The 17,378-nt window shown below is 46.2% G+C and overlaps 1 protein-coding gene across 5 annotated transcripts in view; it reads right to left on the bottom strand.

The window, feature by feature from the left end:
* Myof (myoferlin) overlaps nucleotides 1-17,378 on the bottom strand; it is a 148,587-nt gene that overhangs the window by 86,718 nt on the left and 44,491 nt on the right. For all 5 annotated transcript variants that reach the window (XM_037206602.1, XM_037206600.1, XM_028882902.2 and 2 more), the window contains exons 4-9: nucleotides 13,560-13,668; nucleotides 10,619-10,706; nucleotides 3,487-3,653; nucleotides 2,783-2,911; nucleotides 1,224-1,286; nucleotides 1,094-1,144 (exon numbers count right to left, since the gene is read on the bottom strand). In XM_037206602.1, coding sequence (XP_037062497.1) covers nucleotides 1,094-1,144; nucleotides 1,224-1,286; nucleotides 2,783-2,911; nucleotides 3,487-3,653; nucleotides 10,619-10,706; nucleotides 13,560-13,668 — 607 coding nt within the window. The remainder of the gene's footprint in view (nucleotides 1-1,093; nucleotides 1,145-1,223; nucleotides 1,287-2,782; nucleotides 2,912-3,486; nucleotides 3,654-10,618; nucleotides 10,707-13,559; nucleotides 13,669-17,378) is intronic.

Genomic DNA, 17,378 nt, shown 5'->3' on the forward strand with positions numbered 1-17,378 from the left:
TATATTTAGATACAAAACTCTTGCTCTTAAATTTCCAAGACCTAAATTTCTACCTCACCCACTCTGTATCAGCACTATGCCTGATGCAGAAGACTCTTAATGAATCATTGTTGAATGAATGAGCTAGACTTAGGGCTAGAAGAGACCATGAAAGCAGGTTGGCCCACATGCCCCAGTTTGCCTAAGACTTCATTAGTTTCAGCATTGAAAATACCAGAGAAACTGGGACCATTAATCACCCTGCAGGATGTCACCTGGCCCCAACTCCTGTCCACCCTTCCTTCTTCTCCAGTGAACACTAATGTGAACACTAATCTAATCTCTGATTGGACAGTTCCATGATGTCTGTCCACATCTTCATTGTGATGATTCCCTCTTGCAGATGAAGCAACTGAGGATTAGAGCAGTTAAGAGATTTCACCCAGGTGTCAGGCAGGCAGGGGTATGACCAGAGGTGCGTCTGACCCAGATCGTCCTATGAGCATTTTGGTGACTGGAACTTCTTCCTTCAGAAGGTAGCTCATCCTCTAAGAACTGCTGAGGTGCCCATCAAGAATCGGCCCAGTGGGAACTACTTAAAAAAGTGTGGCTTCTCTTGCTCAATTTCACTTTTCTTTCTCATTTCACTTACAACTACTGGCTTTGCAGACAGAGCTCTGGGGTCACTGGGGTCACTGGTAAGTACAGCTAGTTGAGGGGCTTTTTGTCAGTACCAAGCACACTCTTTCTAACAGTGGCTTTGCTTCCATTCACAGACGGGAGCTGGCAAGGACTCTCAGTGACACACCAAGGCACCATGCCTATGGTGACTTATATAACTATTAGTGTTATATTTTGAGGGTAGACAAAACTCGTGAAGCCTTCAGCAAAAATCATGGTGTCTCTGCTCTTTTCCTAGAACCCTAAGATGTCACCAAGATGTGTGCCATGAGGTCTGGCTGTGAGTCAGACTCCTTTTGTGAATTCGTGCCCCAAAAGTTGGATGCCAGACCGAGTTTTTATTGTAAGACCATTTAGGATTCGTGCAACAGATTCCTCATTATGAGAGTTCTCATCTTCCCATAACTGAAAGAAGTACGCTGCTGCCACTCACCTTAAATTCCCCCATCAGACAATCTGCCCTCAAGGAATGGGAATTATAAACCTGGAAGACAGGAGAGAGGTGAGCTGATGGCCTTCATCCAGTGGTCAGTGAGCAGTGTCCTCATGCCCCAGCCCCTTACCCGGATGCTGATGATCTCATCCATGAGTTCGGAAGGTGTGATGTGCACATTGTAGAAAAATAACTGTCAAACGACACAGAACACAATCACATATTAGCCGGTGACTTGGGTCTAGAGGATCTGACACTGACAGTTTGTCTGCGAGACGACAAAACACTTTCATAATTAGGTATGGCCATGTGAACACATTACCCATTTCTATATGCCGGCAAAGGAAAACACGAGAAATAACTAATATAAACATTTACCTAACATTACAAGCAAACTTGTTTGTTTAGCACTAGGCATTTCTAGCTAACTAAAATGGATCTAGGTTATCCCACATCGTCACTTTGACTAAAGTGGGTGCTGAAGCCTGGAATGCGCATTTAGTTCACTAATATTTTAAGTTCTATCATTTCTGTTTAACATATGTGTCCTATAAAAGGGGGAGGGGGCTGGGGATATAGATCAGGGTACACCTAGCATGGACGATGCTTCGGGTTCAATGCCTGGTACCACGTACACACAAGCAAAAGGTATCTATGTCATTTTGTTGTGTTATTGGTAATAATGAGTTAATGACTTGGTTAAGACGATGAGTATGAAAACTCTGAGGAAGATGGAGACTCTTGCTGGACTCCTTATAGAAGCTTAGTGAACATAAAGCCTATATTATGAAGGTGTTAACTGACAGGTCCCATGTCTAAAGCCCCTAGTCACCGGCATCTGTGGGCATCTATATGCTATTGTCTGTCTTCCACCTAAGAAGTACAGGTTTGAAGAAAGTGGGGTTCCTTATTTCACTTGAACAAGACAAGAGACAGGGTGCAGAAACTAGTCTCTTTTCGTGAATATAGACAGGAAAAAAGACAAAGGCAGACCTGGGGCTGGGATTAGCTGCTGTGGGAAACAAAGAGAGGCTAGGAAAGACCATGCATGAGAGCAGAGTATGAAGCTCAGCCCCAGGAAGCTCAGAGCTGTATCTCCTCAGCACAGCACAGCTAGCCTCTGAGAGACTCCTAAATCGTTTCTGCCCATACCCAGTTATGGTTTTGTGTGGGAGATGACTGGTAAGGTATTAAACACCACTGAGTTGTCTCACAGAAGTCAACAGAATGGGCTGTGTTCCCAGTACAAAGAAAAACAAGGCCTTGTTTGTGCATGTGGCTTTCCTTTAATAGGAATTATTTTTTGCAGCCAAGCATAATTCGACACCTCTTAAAATATAGATCACACAGTGACACAGTCAACCTTCAGAGTCATTCTGCGATCTAAAAGAGCTAGGGTGGGTGCAGGTGACATCACGTGTTCCATCACCAGGATGAAGGGACCCACAGGGAAACTGTAAGAATGACAGGAAGACGCGGGCAGTCGGCAATCAGTGGAAGCTGGTTAGATGGCTTCAGGCCCGTGTGGCTCTGACCTCTCCGCGCTTTACACCGGAGCCCTGTGTTATGTTTTCCAGTTCTGAGCCCTGTTTGCCTCCTCTGTGAACCGGGTGGGATTGGCAGGAGGAGGGGGTGAGTACAAACAGGACAGACCGGGTGAGCAGGGCCACGCATTCTCCACCCACTCACCTCATCAAAAAACGGATTGTTCCCTCTCTTGATTCTTGTTCGGTGTGTCTGGCCACAGATGTGGACTTTCACCACGGGCCTTATGTTGTTGCCACTTAACTGTCGGCCCTCGATCACTCGGACACGGATCTGCAAGCACAAAGCAGCATTGTTACCGCACCTTCCCAATTGGATGGTGCGAAGGAATCCTCAGGCGTCGCCTCTGCTCTCTGGCTCACAAGGATAGCTAAAACCAAGCAGGCAGTTTTTACTGTACTGAGACCCTCAGTCTAGAAGGGGCCATCTCTGACCATCTCCAACATGGGAACTCAACCCAGACCTGCTGAGCAGGAGAAAAGGGTTCAGAGCTAGCCTGGGAAAAGCAGGGCAAGCTGAGGTCATAGCACTGTAGCCCTTCGCCTGGTCTTCAAGTGTCTCTGCGATACACTCATGCTGAGAGCTAAGAAAAAACGCAACAGGTGCTGGAGCTGCTCTTCTTTGCTAATTAGCTCTCACCTACTAACAGGGAAGGAAGGTTCTAGTTACATCACTCTGAACAGTTTGTTTTCTCTGATGCCCTCATGCTTGTAGGGCATGGGACTCTCCTTTCTGTTTTAGCAGATGAGTCCTTCCCATAGGAGTGGGTCTATCCCGACATCACAGCAGTGGCTGGGTCATGGGCCATAGGTGACAGTGAGTACACAGAGCAGCCGATCCCTTCCCACCTGGAAATCCTGTGGCTTGTTGGACAGCATCCGCCGGCTGTTCTTCCCTTTGGTGATCCTCCGAGCAAGCTGAGCCTCTGACAGTGTCCCAGATGGCCCCTTGGGCCCAGGGCCCCTGACTATACCATCTACCCTGTCTTCATCTCCCTGGTCTTCATCCTCTTCTTCTGAAATATGGAAAGGGGGTCCAGTTAGCAATGGCCCTTAGCCTGTAACAGTCTAGTACCCTGGCTTCCTGGACGTGTCCTGTTTCTGAGGTAGCAGGTGAAGGAGATGCTTTTGGTGGCCCTGAGTGGCAGGCTGGGGCTAAGCTACAGCTTCTTTAAGAAAATGCATTCATAGTGTCTTAGGATCATTGGTCAGGTTGCCTTCAAATAGACAAGAGAACATCAGAGAGCCCAGGGAGAGGAGTACTGTGGTCTTGGATTGGCTGTGATGTGAGCTCTCGTCTCAGGAGCCAGCTTCAGATCAGGGGCTAGAGAGATAAGAAAATGTCATGGAGAGCCAAACTTATAGACACACTTCAAGCCCCCACCACCTGCTTCTCACTGCAGGTCTTCCTCTGAAGACTGACCCAGGAGCCACGTTGGGATCCCTCCTGCTCAGGTTCTTAGTTCATGATCATCGTGATCGCTAAGAGTGCCCTCGTGGCAGATGAAAACTTCCCTTTTCTTGCCAAGTAGCCACAGTGGCCGCGTCCTGCCCCTGTCTTCCTGTCTGTTTCTTCAACACTCATCTGCCCCTCCTTTTCCTCCCTGCCACTTCATGGATTCAAGGGAGAAAGTTTTCCCCACTTAGCAGGTTAATGTCCCCACCCTCTGCTGTCTCTACGGTCCTACTCCACAAATGCCCCCTAACTCCTAAGTACCCCCAGTGGCTCCTCCTTCCCACGGCCACCTCCCTCCTGCCTTCAACCACACACAAACTTTTCTTTCCCTACAAAACTGAAAATCAACTCTGCCTATCTCCTCTCCCCTCTCTTCCATTCACTAAATCCTTGAAACTCATTGACAAACTGGAGCTTTTCATTTCTTAGCAGACAGAAAGGGGGTGGGAAGACGGCCCACTCAGCAGAGTACGACACCAATGCTGAGGGAGCCAGGGCCAGACAGATCCCTGGAGCTCGTTGGCTAAGCAGCCTTGCTGATTCAGTGAGCCTCAGGTTCAATAGGCGACTCCCATCTCAAAGAATAAGGTGAAGAGCAGCTGAGGAAGTCATCAGACATTGACCTCTAGACACACTTGTGACAAGACTTCAAACTCCTGGTTGTCTGTAGACTATAAGCTAAGAAAGCCTAGAAGATGAAAAATAGCAGCATTTGTTCAATCTACCTTTGGATCCTGAACTTCCCCGTTTCAGGGCTGAACAACAGAGAGTGTTCCGTGAAGGGTGAGGGAACCCCAAGGTCTTGCTGGACACACCCTATGCACAGGTTGTCTCCTTGCCAACATGCTAGCACCTATGCTGGCACAGTACACTAAAGAGACCCGGGCATGGATGTGACCCAGAGCCACAAACAATGACTGACTCTGTCATGACCACAAAGCACAATGCCAAGCTAGGAGCTGCTCGCTGAAGGGGTGTGGCCCTTCCCAGCACTATCCTAACAAAGATCTACAAACTGCGGGCTTGAAGCAATGTTCTCTGCCAGCTCCAGACTCTGGAAGAGAACTCGCAGGTGTGGGCTGAGGCATATTCCACATGAAGCCTCTGAGAAAGAGTTCTCCTGCTGCTTCCCACACAGTGGCCCCTAGTAGTTCTTAGCAGCCATGCCTCACTCCAGTCGGTGCCTGTGATCATGTGACCTACTCCCTGCATAGATGAGTACCCTTACTTCATCTCCTAAGGACACCAGTCATGGGATGTAGAGTTTGCCATAATCAGGACAACCTCATCTTAACCAACCACATACACATACTATTTCCAAATGATGGGTTCTGAAATTTCACATACACATGACTTTTCAGGAGACATTACTCAACCCACTAGAGAAGGCATCTCTTGATTCTTCCTGGTTTGCTTACCGACTTCTCTACATGGGCAGTCCCAGTCCACACCACCCACTCAACCTTCCTGCCTGGTGCTCCTCCATTCCTTCAGTAGTTTCCTAGGCACTGGAGCCTGTGATCTAACATTGCGGTTGCCATGCACACCCTTCAGCCCTTCTCCTCTCATGCATCATACCCACGTGCTTGTTCAACTCTGGACTTCTTCTCCCTCTGCATCTAGACAGCTCAAGCCAGCTGAGGAGGGCACACTCCATCTCAACTGGTCTCACCAACCTTAAGTGGATGTCTGGGGTGGCCTGGCTATCTCCAACATTTCTAAGGCAAAGTTTTCTTGGATCCTGACCTGAGAGGGCTACTCTAAGCCACCAAGGTCACATCGGTTCATCTTTCTCAACGCCTAACTTTTTCATTGCTGAGAATATACCCAGGATAATGCACGAGCTAGTCAGGCATTCTACCACCAAGCTACACTCCCAGCCTCCAACACCCAGCAGTTATTTTTACCTGGAAAGCTTCAATTTCCATTAATGATCCTGCTTATTTCATTGAGATAACAGAGCCTGGATGCAAAATCTCCATTTTCTTCAACTATAAATCAACCATCCTACTAACATGTGTGTTCTCTCCTGAAATAACCACGACTCCCAACTTCAGACCAACTACTACATTTAAATAGATCTCACCTCCTCTTGCTAGTTAAAATTGCCTTCAAACTACATAGTGGGTTCCAGACCAGTCTGAGCTACAGGGGGACCCTGTCTTAAAACAACAACAAATAGAGCTTACTAGTTAGAGACGCTATGTGCCGTTTAATCCAGTCTCCCGATGGTGCAAGTTATTAGAGGATCAGAGAGACTGACCACCTGAGAATGCACCAATGTTCAGAATCAGATCTGCTGACTTATTGCAGCTCAGAGTCTTAGTGTCCCTGTCTAGCTGTGTCCCTGTACAAATGCCACCCTGCTTCCTAACAATGACAGACAGTGTTACTTGGTCAAATCCTCGTAAGCTTTGATCACCCGAGCCCTTCCCAAATGCTAGCAGCTCTTTATGTAACCCTTATTCTACCAGGGATGTTTCCATTAATACTCGGGACTGGTCCCCCATCATAGCACCAGCAACTCAATCACACGAGTCTTCCCAATTCCTAAAATGAATCATCTTCTTTCCGGACACTTAACAGTAGTATTTTTGAAGACTGCCACTCTACACAATCCTGGTAACAGGGACAGTTCTTCTCCACCACAGAAAGCCGGCAGTGTGCAGACACCTTACACTTCAATCACATTAGCTAGCCTCTGGCATCCTGACTGCCTCTTTGCCCATGGGTGCCAACTGCTCTGCTCCTTCCAGGCACCCTCCTCATGCCCTTTCCCCACCCAGCAGAAGACAGCACAGATGTTACCACATCTGCGGGCCACCCACTGCCCTCACACTACTAGGGAGGGAGAGCCTGGCAGGAGGTCCCAGGGTAGGCAGGGCTGCCTAGGGATGGCACTGAGGAACAGCACTTGCCCAGTCACCTCGACCTTCATGCTAGGGCACACAGACCTCTTCTTCAGGCTCTCACACCACTCATTCTTTCTGCCTAAGTACCCACTTAATCCTTTCTGTTCTCAATAAAAAAGGCTTTTCTAGACTAGTCTCTTCCTCTCCACCCCTTCAGCCAATTATTTACTATTTTCCTATTGCCACCATGTTGGCCTTCTTTGCCTATGATAGTAATCTGGCTTCTTACAATGAAGTCTGGCTGGATGTCTGTACTGGTCAAGGTAGAATCCTATGATCTTGAAACAAAGGTCATTGTAAACCAGAACATTATCTTCAGAGTAAGGTCAAAATATAATACAGAGGGACTGGAGAGATGGCTCAGAGGTTACGAGCACTGATTGCTGCTCTTTCAGAGGTCCTGAGTTCAGTTCCCAGCAACCACATGGTGGCTCACAAGATCTATAATGAGATCCAACTCCCTCTTCTGGCCTGCAGATGTACATGAAGCATTCATATACATAAAACACATAAATAAATAAATCTTTAGACGGAATTATACTAAGAAAAATATAATATGGAACATAAAAAAAAAGGAAGCTTAGAAACACAAAAGGGTACCATAGCAGCAGGATGTTTAATTACAATATTTCTGGGTTTCTTTTCTTTGTTGTTTTTTCTTTGTTGTGGTTAGAAGTTTATAACTGTGTGCTACTGTAAGATATTCCTAATCCTTCCATCCCAACTCTCAGATAAATAGCACTAAGTGTGCCCCAAGAAACTTCTGACATGGTACACACACACACACACACACACACATGCACGCACGCACGCACGCACGCACACACGCACACACTGAAGAAAAGTACTTAGCAAACAGTGAGAGAAACACATCTGTCTTTGCTAGCACAGCGTGGGGTACACCACCTCATAGGCCTGTTGGCATAAGGTGACTGGGTAAACACGCACTAATTTGTTTGGCTCCTTTAAACTCTTTTCATTCTATTTTATGTATTTGGGTATTCGGCGTGTGTATACATCTGTGCACCGTGTTCATTGCAGAGCTTGAGAAGGCCAGAGGAGGACATTGGATCCCCTGGAACTGGAGTTACAGATCACTGAGAGCCTGCCTGTGGGTGCTGGGAATTGAACCCCTGTCCCTGGAAGAGCAGACGGCGCTCTTTAACCACCAAGCCGCACTCCAGCCCGTTTGGCTCCTTTTTGGAGAAGAATGTATCACATTTGCTGGGCTGTTGTTACTCAGTTTGTATCTTTTCTTTCTACTGACTGGGAGCTCCTTGTGGCCAAACACTGCCCTTCTCATCATCTCTGCGAGCAACGTGTACAGGTAACAGTAACTGTTTTTCTGAAGTAGATCAAATTTAGCTCCAAGCAAAAACACTTTGTTATTCATGAAATGATATAAATTTAAAATACTGGAGTCGGGCTATGAATGAAGTTTCGCTTTTCTTTAGTTGGGCAAAGTATACATTTAACAGATGGTTCTTTAAAAATAGATGTGAGGTTTTAAAAATAGTTCATTCTGGTAACAGAAATATACACTCCAGCCAAGCTGACTGGCAGAAGGTGAACAAGTTGCCATGGTAACAAGTTTCCAGGCTGCCAAGTCTATAGACTGGTTCAGCCCATCTTTCTGCTACAGGACCAGCTTCAAAGGCAGTCAGTGAAGGGGATATCTTTGATACAACATACTGTCAATCAATCACCAATGCATGCAGCTCTGAATCTTCTGTCATTTTGACATAAAGGCTCATCAAAAGCATTCCTTCAAAGGGAACTCCTGCAGCGTTCGATTCTTCAGTCCACGGTAATGACTAGTTTCTTCAGCTTGCTGAGGGCATTCTCTGACCACCTTACCTTTGTGTTATACTAAGATTTCACATTTCTGTGTAGCAGCCGCTGTGGGAGTCGATGCCTTTCACTGCCCTCATCACTGCCAATGGCTGCTGGCAGATGTATCTCAGGAGAAGGAGATTTTTTTTTCCTTCCTGTGCCTTATGAGGTCTTTTCTGTGATGCTTGCATTTTAATAAGCAGATATTTCTTTTGTATTCAAAAAAAGATAACAAGCTAAAATTGCAGAAAATTTGAAAATATCTATATAAGTTAAGGGGGTAAGGTGCAATAATTCTAGGCCAGATGCCCTGTGTATGCCATTAAGGTGTATAACAGTAAGACCAACGGTTGTGGTCTTATCTTCCATAGCCCCCCACTCTGATACACACACACCTACACACACACACACACACACACACACACACACACACACACACACACACTCCTTTTCCCTCCTTCTGTCTTTCTTCCCTTTTTGTACCTCCTCAAAGAAGTGTCTTTCATCCTGAGTCTGAGGGCAGCATTCTGAATGCCACCCCTGACCCAGCCTCGGTGAGGAACCATGTTGTATGACAAAGAATACTTTCAGACTAAAGAGTCTTGTCCTTTTTCCTAAATCAAGAAATCTCGCCTTGTCGTATCACACTTACACTGTCCCTTGCCCTTACACAGCCTGCTCTTTTGCAGTACAGTGCACGGTCATGGTCTTTAAAACCCCAAGTCAGGGAACCCCAGGGCTGATTCATCTCCGCTGTAGTGCAGTCCATCAGGCCGATCAGGATTGTGGAGCCTCTATAGGAGACCTGGCCTGTGCTTGCCCAGTGTCTGCCATGTGCTGCAGGGAGGCAGCCGCCTGGGCCTGGGTAGACTCTCCAGTCTACAGTGCTACCAGGACACCAGGCTTCTACAGACGACATCATGCCAAGTACTGAGAAACAGCCTCGGTAAAGGGAGCCTTTGGGGGAGGGGTGCGAGGGGTTGTGGGATACGGGGTTGGGGGGGGGCTTTCTTCCCTGTGAGGGTTGCTCATTTCTAAGGAAGCAGAGAGACCCACTCTGGGGAAACCATACTTGTGCACGGAGTAGTTTGGGCTCCTCTGGACAATCTAAGGAGACAAAATCTCCCTCCACCTTAGGTAGTTTAATACACAGCTTGTTCTGAAAGCCTTCCTGTTTCACTGGGACAATACTCATTTTCAGCACCACTGTCATCCCACAGAAAACATCAAGGGAAGTCAAACTCAGCTTTGTGAAAGACTGGATCGTCTTCTAGACCTTCCCTCTACCTGAGGCTTAGAGCCCTTCCCAGAGGCCCCAGGCTGCCCCGTCCAGAGTGCCGTCTGCTGACAAAATGACTCCAAGCGGCTTGTGCGGAGGAAACGACTCAGAGGACAGAGAGGGTGTTTGGGGGAGGAAAGAGGATCCACAGGCCAGTGGCTGAGAACACATCCCAGCAGTCACACCTTTGGGAGCTGTGACACAGGAGGGGGAACAGAGAAGCCGCTGGTGAACCTCACAACCTGAGACACTGTAGCCAGTGCAAATCACAAAGCTGCAACAACACCATAACGTGCTGCAGTCCGCGTATACCGGACGCGGCTGGGAGAGAGCTCGCCCTGGGAGCTGTTTCAGCATCCGCTCTACCTACCGGAAGGGCATTTTGTAAACCATTGCATCTGTCTGGTGGGCAGGGTGCGATGGGCACTGCAAAGGCCATTTCTTAAGAGACTCTGTGTGCTTTGGCAGATTCTCCTTGGGTCATCAGGAAGGTCAACTTACCACCCATGCCTGGCACACTGGTCCCGCTCGGGTCATTCGGATGTGGAGCAGAAGGTGGGTTATAGCCGATCACCAGGTCAATGGTGGCCTGAGTAGAAAGAATCCATTGCACAGAGAATCAGGGCAGGGAAAAGAATATCACAGACTCAGTATGAATAGTTCATAGGGGTAAGAGTCTTGGAAGAGCTGGGCAAGAAAGTGAGACTGGAAAGGCGGGGAGGGTGATGTCACATTGGACTGTGCCTGTCTTCCCCCAGGGGAGCCAGGGCAGAGTTAGAAAGAAGCCGCTTTGTCACAGGTTGCCAAGGGCAACCTCACTGACTGAAGTAAAACTGTAACAAGCTTGTGTGAACTTGTAGCTAGCTAGTGGAGACGGGCCTCTGCTCATAGAAATATCAACAGAGATGCTCGTTTAGAACGATTACTTCATTTGTTGCTCATGAATACTAATTACTAGGGTTTATTTTTATATTTCTCTCCAGGAAAGATTTTTAAGTAATTAACAAAATGGTATATAGTAGCATAGTCATAAGACAGAATGAAAGGGGAAACCAAGTCTGATTAAAGAGAAATGCACAAATCATAAAGATAACATAGTTGCCACCCCTCCTGTGTTAACTGTAATCCAAAGATACCCAGGAATCAAACAAAAGGGCACCAAGGCAAAGCTTATGTCTCTACATTTCACGGACCTACAAGACTTCAAAACAGTTTGCTGGGAAAAAAATGTATTGCCTCTTTCTCTTCAGTACCACGGAGGGGAACCAGGGCCTCACACGTGCTATGTAAATATTCTGACCCTGAACAACATCCTCAACCTTGAAGAAGAGTCGACAACTTTTATCCCAGCAAACACATGCCCATTGCCTACCACAATCATTTCATAAAAGAAAGGCATGTTGATACCCAAAGTGAGGAAAGACAAACTTTAAAACTAAGGAAGTCTTTTGCAAATGAGGATTCTCACCTCACATCTACTACCCCAACACATACACACACACCAAGTTAGAAGATAAAATACAGGGACTGGAGAGATAGCTCAGTGGTTAAGAGCACCAGCTACTCTTGCAGAGGACTGGGGTTTGATTCCCAGCACCCACATGGCAGCTCTGTAAGTCCAGCCTCAGGTGATCTGACACCTCCTTCTGGCCTCTGTGGTCACTGTGTGCACCTGGTGCACAGACATACATACAGGCAAAACACTCCTTCACATAAAATAAAAATAAAGGTTAAAAAAAAATGTTTTTAGTTTGAGGCCAGCCTGGTCTACAAAGCGAGTTCCAGGACAGCCAGGGTTGTTATACAGAAAAACCCTGTCTTAAAAAACAACAACAAAAACAAATAAAACAAAAATTTAAATAGAGAATAAGATATTCTAATATTTAGGACATATCAGTGTTAAAAATGATTCATTATTTCTCTGAAGTCCAAATCTAAGTGGGCCTCTCTTCCTTCTTTTTCGGGTTTGCTATGGCCAGTGACTCTCACATATGCATGTACAGACACATGTCTGTATTGATCCTGTTTTTTCTTCTCTATTCATCAGTGAATGTTTTCTCATGGATCAGCACATTTGGTGCCTGAGACTGGCCTGGGGACACTGAACAGATTAGTCAATAGGCCTGCCCACAGTTCTATAGCAAGCCAGCAGTCACAAGAACAGCATCTGTGGCTACTTATTCCACAGACCAAGGCTCAACATGAAGGCCATGTGCTGGCACCCTGGAGCTCAAATTTAACATGAGAAATTGTACTTTTAAAACCCAGTGGAACCCATGGTGACTCATCCTCAGATTGCTGTTTTACATGCCGCAGTCCCAGTTGCCCCAGTATTCCTAGGGACGCTTAGAAATCTCAGTGGGATGAGGGCATCCCAGGGGCAGTGTTCATCTCATAGTTCTGCTGTGTTGGACAGTCCATGAGCTTCCTTCCATGCTTTATAAAACACCAGCAATCCGAAAAGAACACAGACGTCCCATCTCGCCTTGGCATCATTTCTCTCGGCCAAGTTTTGGGTAGTCAGATGGCAGAGGGCATTCTGAATGCACATGTTATGATTAGCATCCTGACTCATGGCAAGCTGATAGCCTCAGAGATCAGTGCAGCCACACTGGCATCCTCTCCCCTGCATTCCAAGAGTTCTCGCCTCTGACAAGGCTTACAGTAATGTCTGTATTATAAAATTTGGCTCAGATTTACAAGCAAAGCAAGTTGGTTGGAAAATGAAGGAGTTAGAAGTCATGGGCTGAGTTTCTGAAGACTTCTTAGTAGGTACATGACATCTAAACCTGAGTTTCTTGAGCAAAACACACTTGAATCCTTTTTTTTTTTTTTTTTTTTTTTAAACACGGTATCTCTTTGTGTATCCCTGGCTGGCCTGGAATTTACTATGTAGATCAGGCTGAAACTCGGCCTCCTGATTGCTGGGATTAAAGGTGTGAGCCACCACACCCAGCTTTGAATTCTGGTTTTATGTTAGATAATACATACTTATATAGAGGGGCTGGGATCAGAAAATACTCATCAACCGATGTGGTGACAGTTACCATGATATTACCATTGTAACACAGAAGGTAATAATAATAATAATAATAATAATAATAAAAAACCTTCTGTATGTCTGGTATGTTCTCAAAGCTACCCAAAGCTAACGGCCACCACCCAAATGCCAACATTCACATGGATAGCACTGAGCTATATCAAGAGGGGTCCAGCTTACCATACAGAATTCTATCGAATCAAATCAAATCTCAAATTTGCTGGCTCTGTGACTGAACACTGAGGAGGATAAGGCCCATATCATTGACAAATGGACCCATTTATCATGAAATCAGACTTCCAGTATTTTGTATAGTGAGCCGATCGTCAGACGAAAGTCTTTCCTAAATGAGGTTTGACTTAACCATCTTATTTTGCCTTTCCACAAAAGCAGAGCGCTCACCCCAGTGTCTTGCCCCTTTTCATTCAGCAGGGAGATCTGCTTGTAGGGCAAGGATCTGTTCTGGTCCCCGGTCAGGTCCTTCAGGGAGACACTTGCTGTGCCAATTAATCTGCAGGGAGACGAGAAGACACAGCAGCCTAAGTGGGACATGCATCCACAGACCCTGGGACACTCCCTGCCCTCACACCCATCCATCCCGGTAACTGCCCTGGCAGGAACGCAGATACTCTGAAGAGAGATGCATGCCCCTCCCTTTGGCTGTCAGACTATTGAAACAGTGGTCCCCAAGAAGTTAGTATTCCCCAAGGAGACTCATTCGAGGAGACGGAAGAGGTTAAAATGTTGTACCAGCCAGAAGAGGAACTTAGGGGGGACTAGTGATGATAGGTCATTGATGGGTGGGGCCACACCTTGATCAGGACTACTCAATTCTGTGTACCCATTACCCCCTGTTAAACATAAAACACATATCAGGACCCCAAAGACGGACTTGGGGGGCAGTTTACCTCTTTACTTGTTACTCTCACCTGGTGTGTCCACACTGAATAAACCTTTCCCTGCCTTTGAGCTCTCTCTCTCTCTCTCTCTCTCTCTCTCTCTCTCTCTCTCTCTCTTCTTTCTTTTTTTTTTTTTTTTGGTTTTTCGAGACAGGGTTTCTCTGTGTAGCCCTGGCTGTCCTGGAACTCTCTCTGTAGACCAGGCTGGCCTCAAACTCACAGAAGTTCAACTGCCTCTGCCTCCTGAGTGCTGGGATTAAAGCGTGTGCCAGCACCGACCGGCTAGGTCTCTCTTTAATTGGCTTCCTGGGGATGGGTAGTTGAGCCTAACTTGTTAGGGTTGCCAGGGCCCAGGCTTTGACCCTAACATCTCATTAAAATCACCGCAAAATGAATGTGGGCCACAGTATTTCCGCAGTGAACAGGACATATGTTACTTCTCCATGACCAGGACTCATCTGAGAGTCAGACTAACCATGTCCACAAAATTCTGACTATCATGAGTGAGGGATCCATTGAGTACAGGCCCCCAGACTTCAGAAAGAGAGAGATGTAAGAAAAACCTCAGTAGTCAAGGACAGCAGTCCTTTCTAACAGGGACTTAAAGGGATCCAGACACTGCCCACTGGGCAGTATTTCCCCAAGTCACCCTTCTCGAAGTGCTGCTTTAATACTTGGCTGCTGGGGTTAGACTTACATTTGGGGCTGACTCGCTAGCCCATACCCTCTGCCACAGCATCCACATGAAGATGTACTCTCTGCTCTCTGTGTCTGGTCCCTGTCACTCACTCCTCTGCTCCCTGTTGCACAAGACGGATGGGCAGAAGAGTACACGGTGGGCCGGTCTCTAGCATATGCTCCCTGGGCACAAGACCGATGGGCAGAAGAGCACACGGTGGGCCGGTCTCTAGCATATGCTCCCTGGGCACACTGGTTGCTTCTGTTCTGCTCAACCCATTGTCTGGAACATGGCAGGCACTTACAAGGTCTTTGTGGACTGGTGGGAAGAATGAGTAAGTCTACAGGTACTGCGAATGAATATCTGAAAATTTTATATAATTAAGGCCTGTTTTTAAAAGTTTTTTTAATAGAATACACAAGCAGTTAATATTAAAATGTTTAAAGGGAAAAGTAACCCATGGAAAATTATCTCTAACTTGGAGGATGTTACCTGAAATGTGGCTGGAGGAGGAATTAGAGAGGCATGGAGCCTGGGGGCTTTCATTTCAATGTGCAGACTGCAAAAGGGGATAGAGAAATAGGAGGAATGATGTCCGGTTACTTACAACTCATCGATGTTTACAGTGACTCCTATTAATAGGAAGCAATGTTATAGAACAGAGTATCACTAGCGTTAAAACAGAAAACTGAGCGCTGAGCCCTAACTGATGGGGGGGCATGACTTTTGTGCTTGTGGTGCTACTCAGGACCTTACATGATGCTAAAGCACCCAACTACTGAGCTGCATCTCCAGGCCAAAAGAGATTCATAGTTCTGTTCATTCTGTTTTGTTCTGGAGACAGGGTGTGTAGTTTGAATGGTCCCTATAGGCATATCTGTTTGAATACTTGGCCCCCAGCTGGTAGAACTGTTTGGGAAGGATGAAGGGGTGTGGCCTTGCTGGAAGAGTTATGTCACTGGGGCTGAGCTTTGAGGTTTCAAAAGATTTGCCACTTGTAGTGTGCACTGTTCTCAGCCTCTTGCTGTGGATCAAGATGTGACCTCTCGGCAGCTCCTGCTGGCAGGCCTCTGCTCCACCATCATTCAGCCCTGAAACTGTAAGCCCAATTAGTGTTTCATTTTGTTAAGTTGCCTTGGTCATGGTGTTTTGTCACAGCAATAGAAAGGAAACTAAGACACAGGGGTTTACTAAGTAACTCAGGATGTGCTTGAACTCACTATGTAGCCTAGGCTAGGCTGGTCACAAACTCAAATTCCTTCTACTTCTGCATCCTGAGTGCTGACATTACTGGCTTGTACCAACATGCGTGTCTATGCACATGTATATACATATGTATGTGTGTGTATGTATGAGTATATTATGTTTTTATGTATGTATGTATGTATGTTATATGTGTATGTTTGTGTATATCAGGATAAGCCAAGCATGGCCGTACACATTTATAATCTGAGCACCCAGAAGACAGAGACAGGGGGAATCAAGGGTCCAAGGCTAGCCAGGACTACATAGTAACACCCTGCCTCCAAAAACATCCCCAACAACAGCGCATGGTGGAGAGACTGGTTGATTATTTTCATGTAACTCTAGGTAAAGTGTTCTTTTAGGCATAAGTAAAAATCAGAAAATTTCATCTTGTAGAAAACTGTTTCATCTTAGACTGTATTATATTTTCTTTAAAAATCAGGAAGCAGGTTTGGAATATGGCTCTTGCCTATCATGCTCAAGGCCTTGGGTTCAATCTCTTGCACCACCAGAAAAAAAAAATAGGAAGTGAAGGCTAAGTATGGATATATCATCTTTTGAAGTCTTGGTGTTGGTATAGGCACATCATTTTTGGAGTGCCATATGTACATCCATGCTCCCAGACCTCAGCCTATAGGATCTGTGGCTCACCACATACCTCAGTGACTTTGGGTATTGAGCTGTTTTACTCTGGGAATAGTAGATTCTATTGCAGAAGATCAGAACATCATGGCAGTTTCACAGTTTGCCTAGGTATCTGGACTATTTGGCCATGGTTTCTTGGAAGAGTACATGTTCTGATATGTAGCCGTATGTACACACAACTCTCTGCATATGAGAACCATCTCATTTTCTCATCTCTTGTGATACAGCACAAGGCATCCCCAAGCCAGCAATAGAAAGTCATTGGCCCCCAGAAGCATGAGTGAGCTTTTTACTCTTTGTAGATCCATACAGCAGTCAGGTCTACCAGACAATGCTGAGAACGGATGGGAACTTTGTACAGTACCTTAATGAACGTTAGCATATTAAAACAAAATTAGTATACTTGGAGCATTGTTTTCACCTTACTTGGGCTGGATTTCTCTAACACGATGAAGACAGAGTTACACACCTCAATCCACCTCCACCAGACAAAACAGTTACCCCACAGCACGAGATGAGGGCCCTACTATTTCCACCACACTTGCACAGCCCCTACAGACACCCAGGGAGAGTTTTGATTCATGGATTTTAAATACGACAATCAGCTATGGGGTTGGTTAATTGATATTTTAAGAATAATGAAATGGGGGGTTGGGGTCAATAAAATGTTTGCTGCAAATGCACAAGGACTTGGGTTTAGTCTCTGCACCCATGTAAAAAGCTTCCTGTCAAGGTGCACAACTGTAATCTCAC

This window comes from Peromyscus leucopus, chromosome 1, assembly GCF_004664715.2.
Source record: "Peromyscus leucopus breed LL Stock chromosome 1, UCI_PerLeu_2.1, whole genome shotgun sequence".
NCBI lineage: Eukaryota > Metazoa > Chordata > Mammalia > Rodentia > Cricetidae > Peromyscus > Peromyscus leucopus.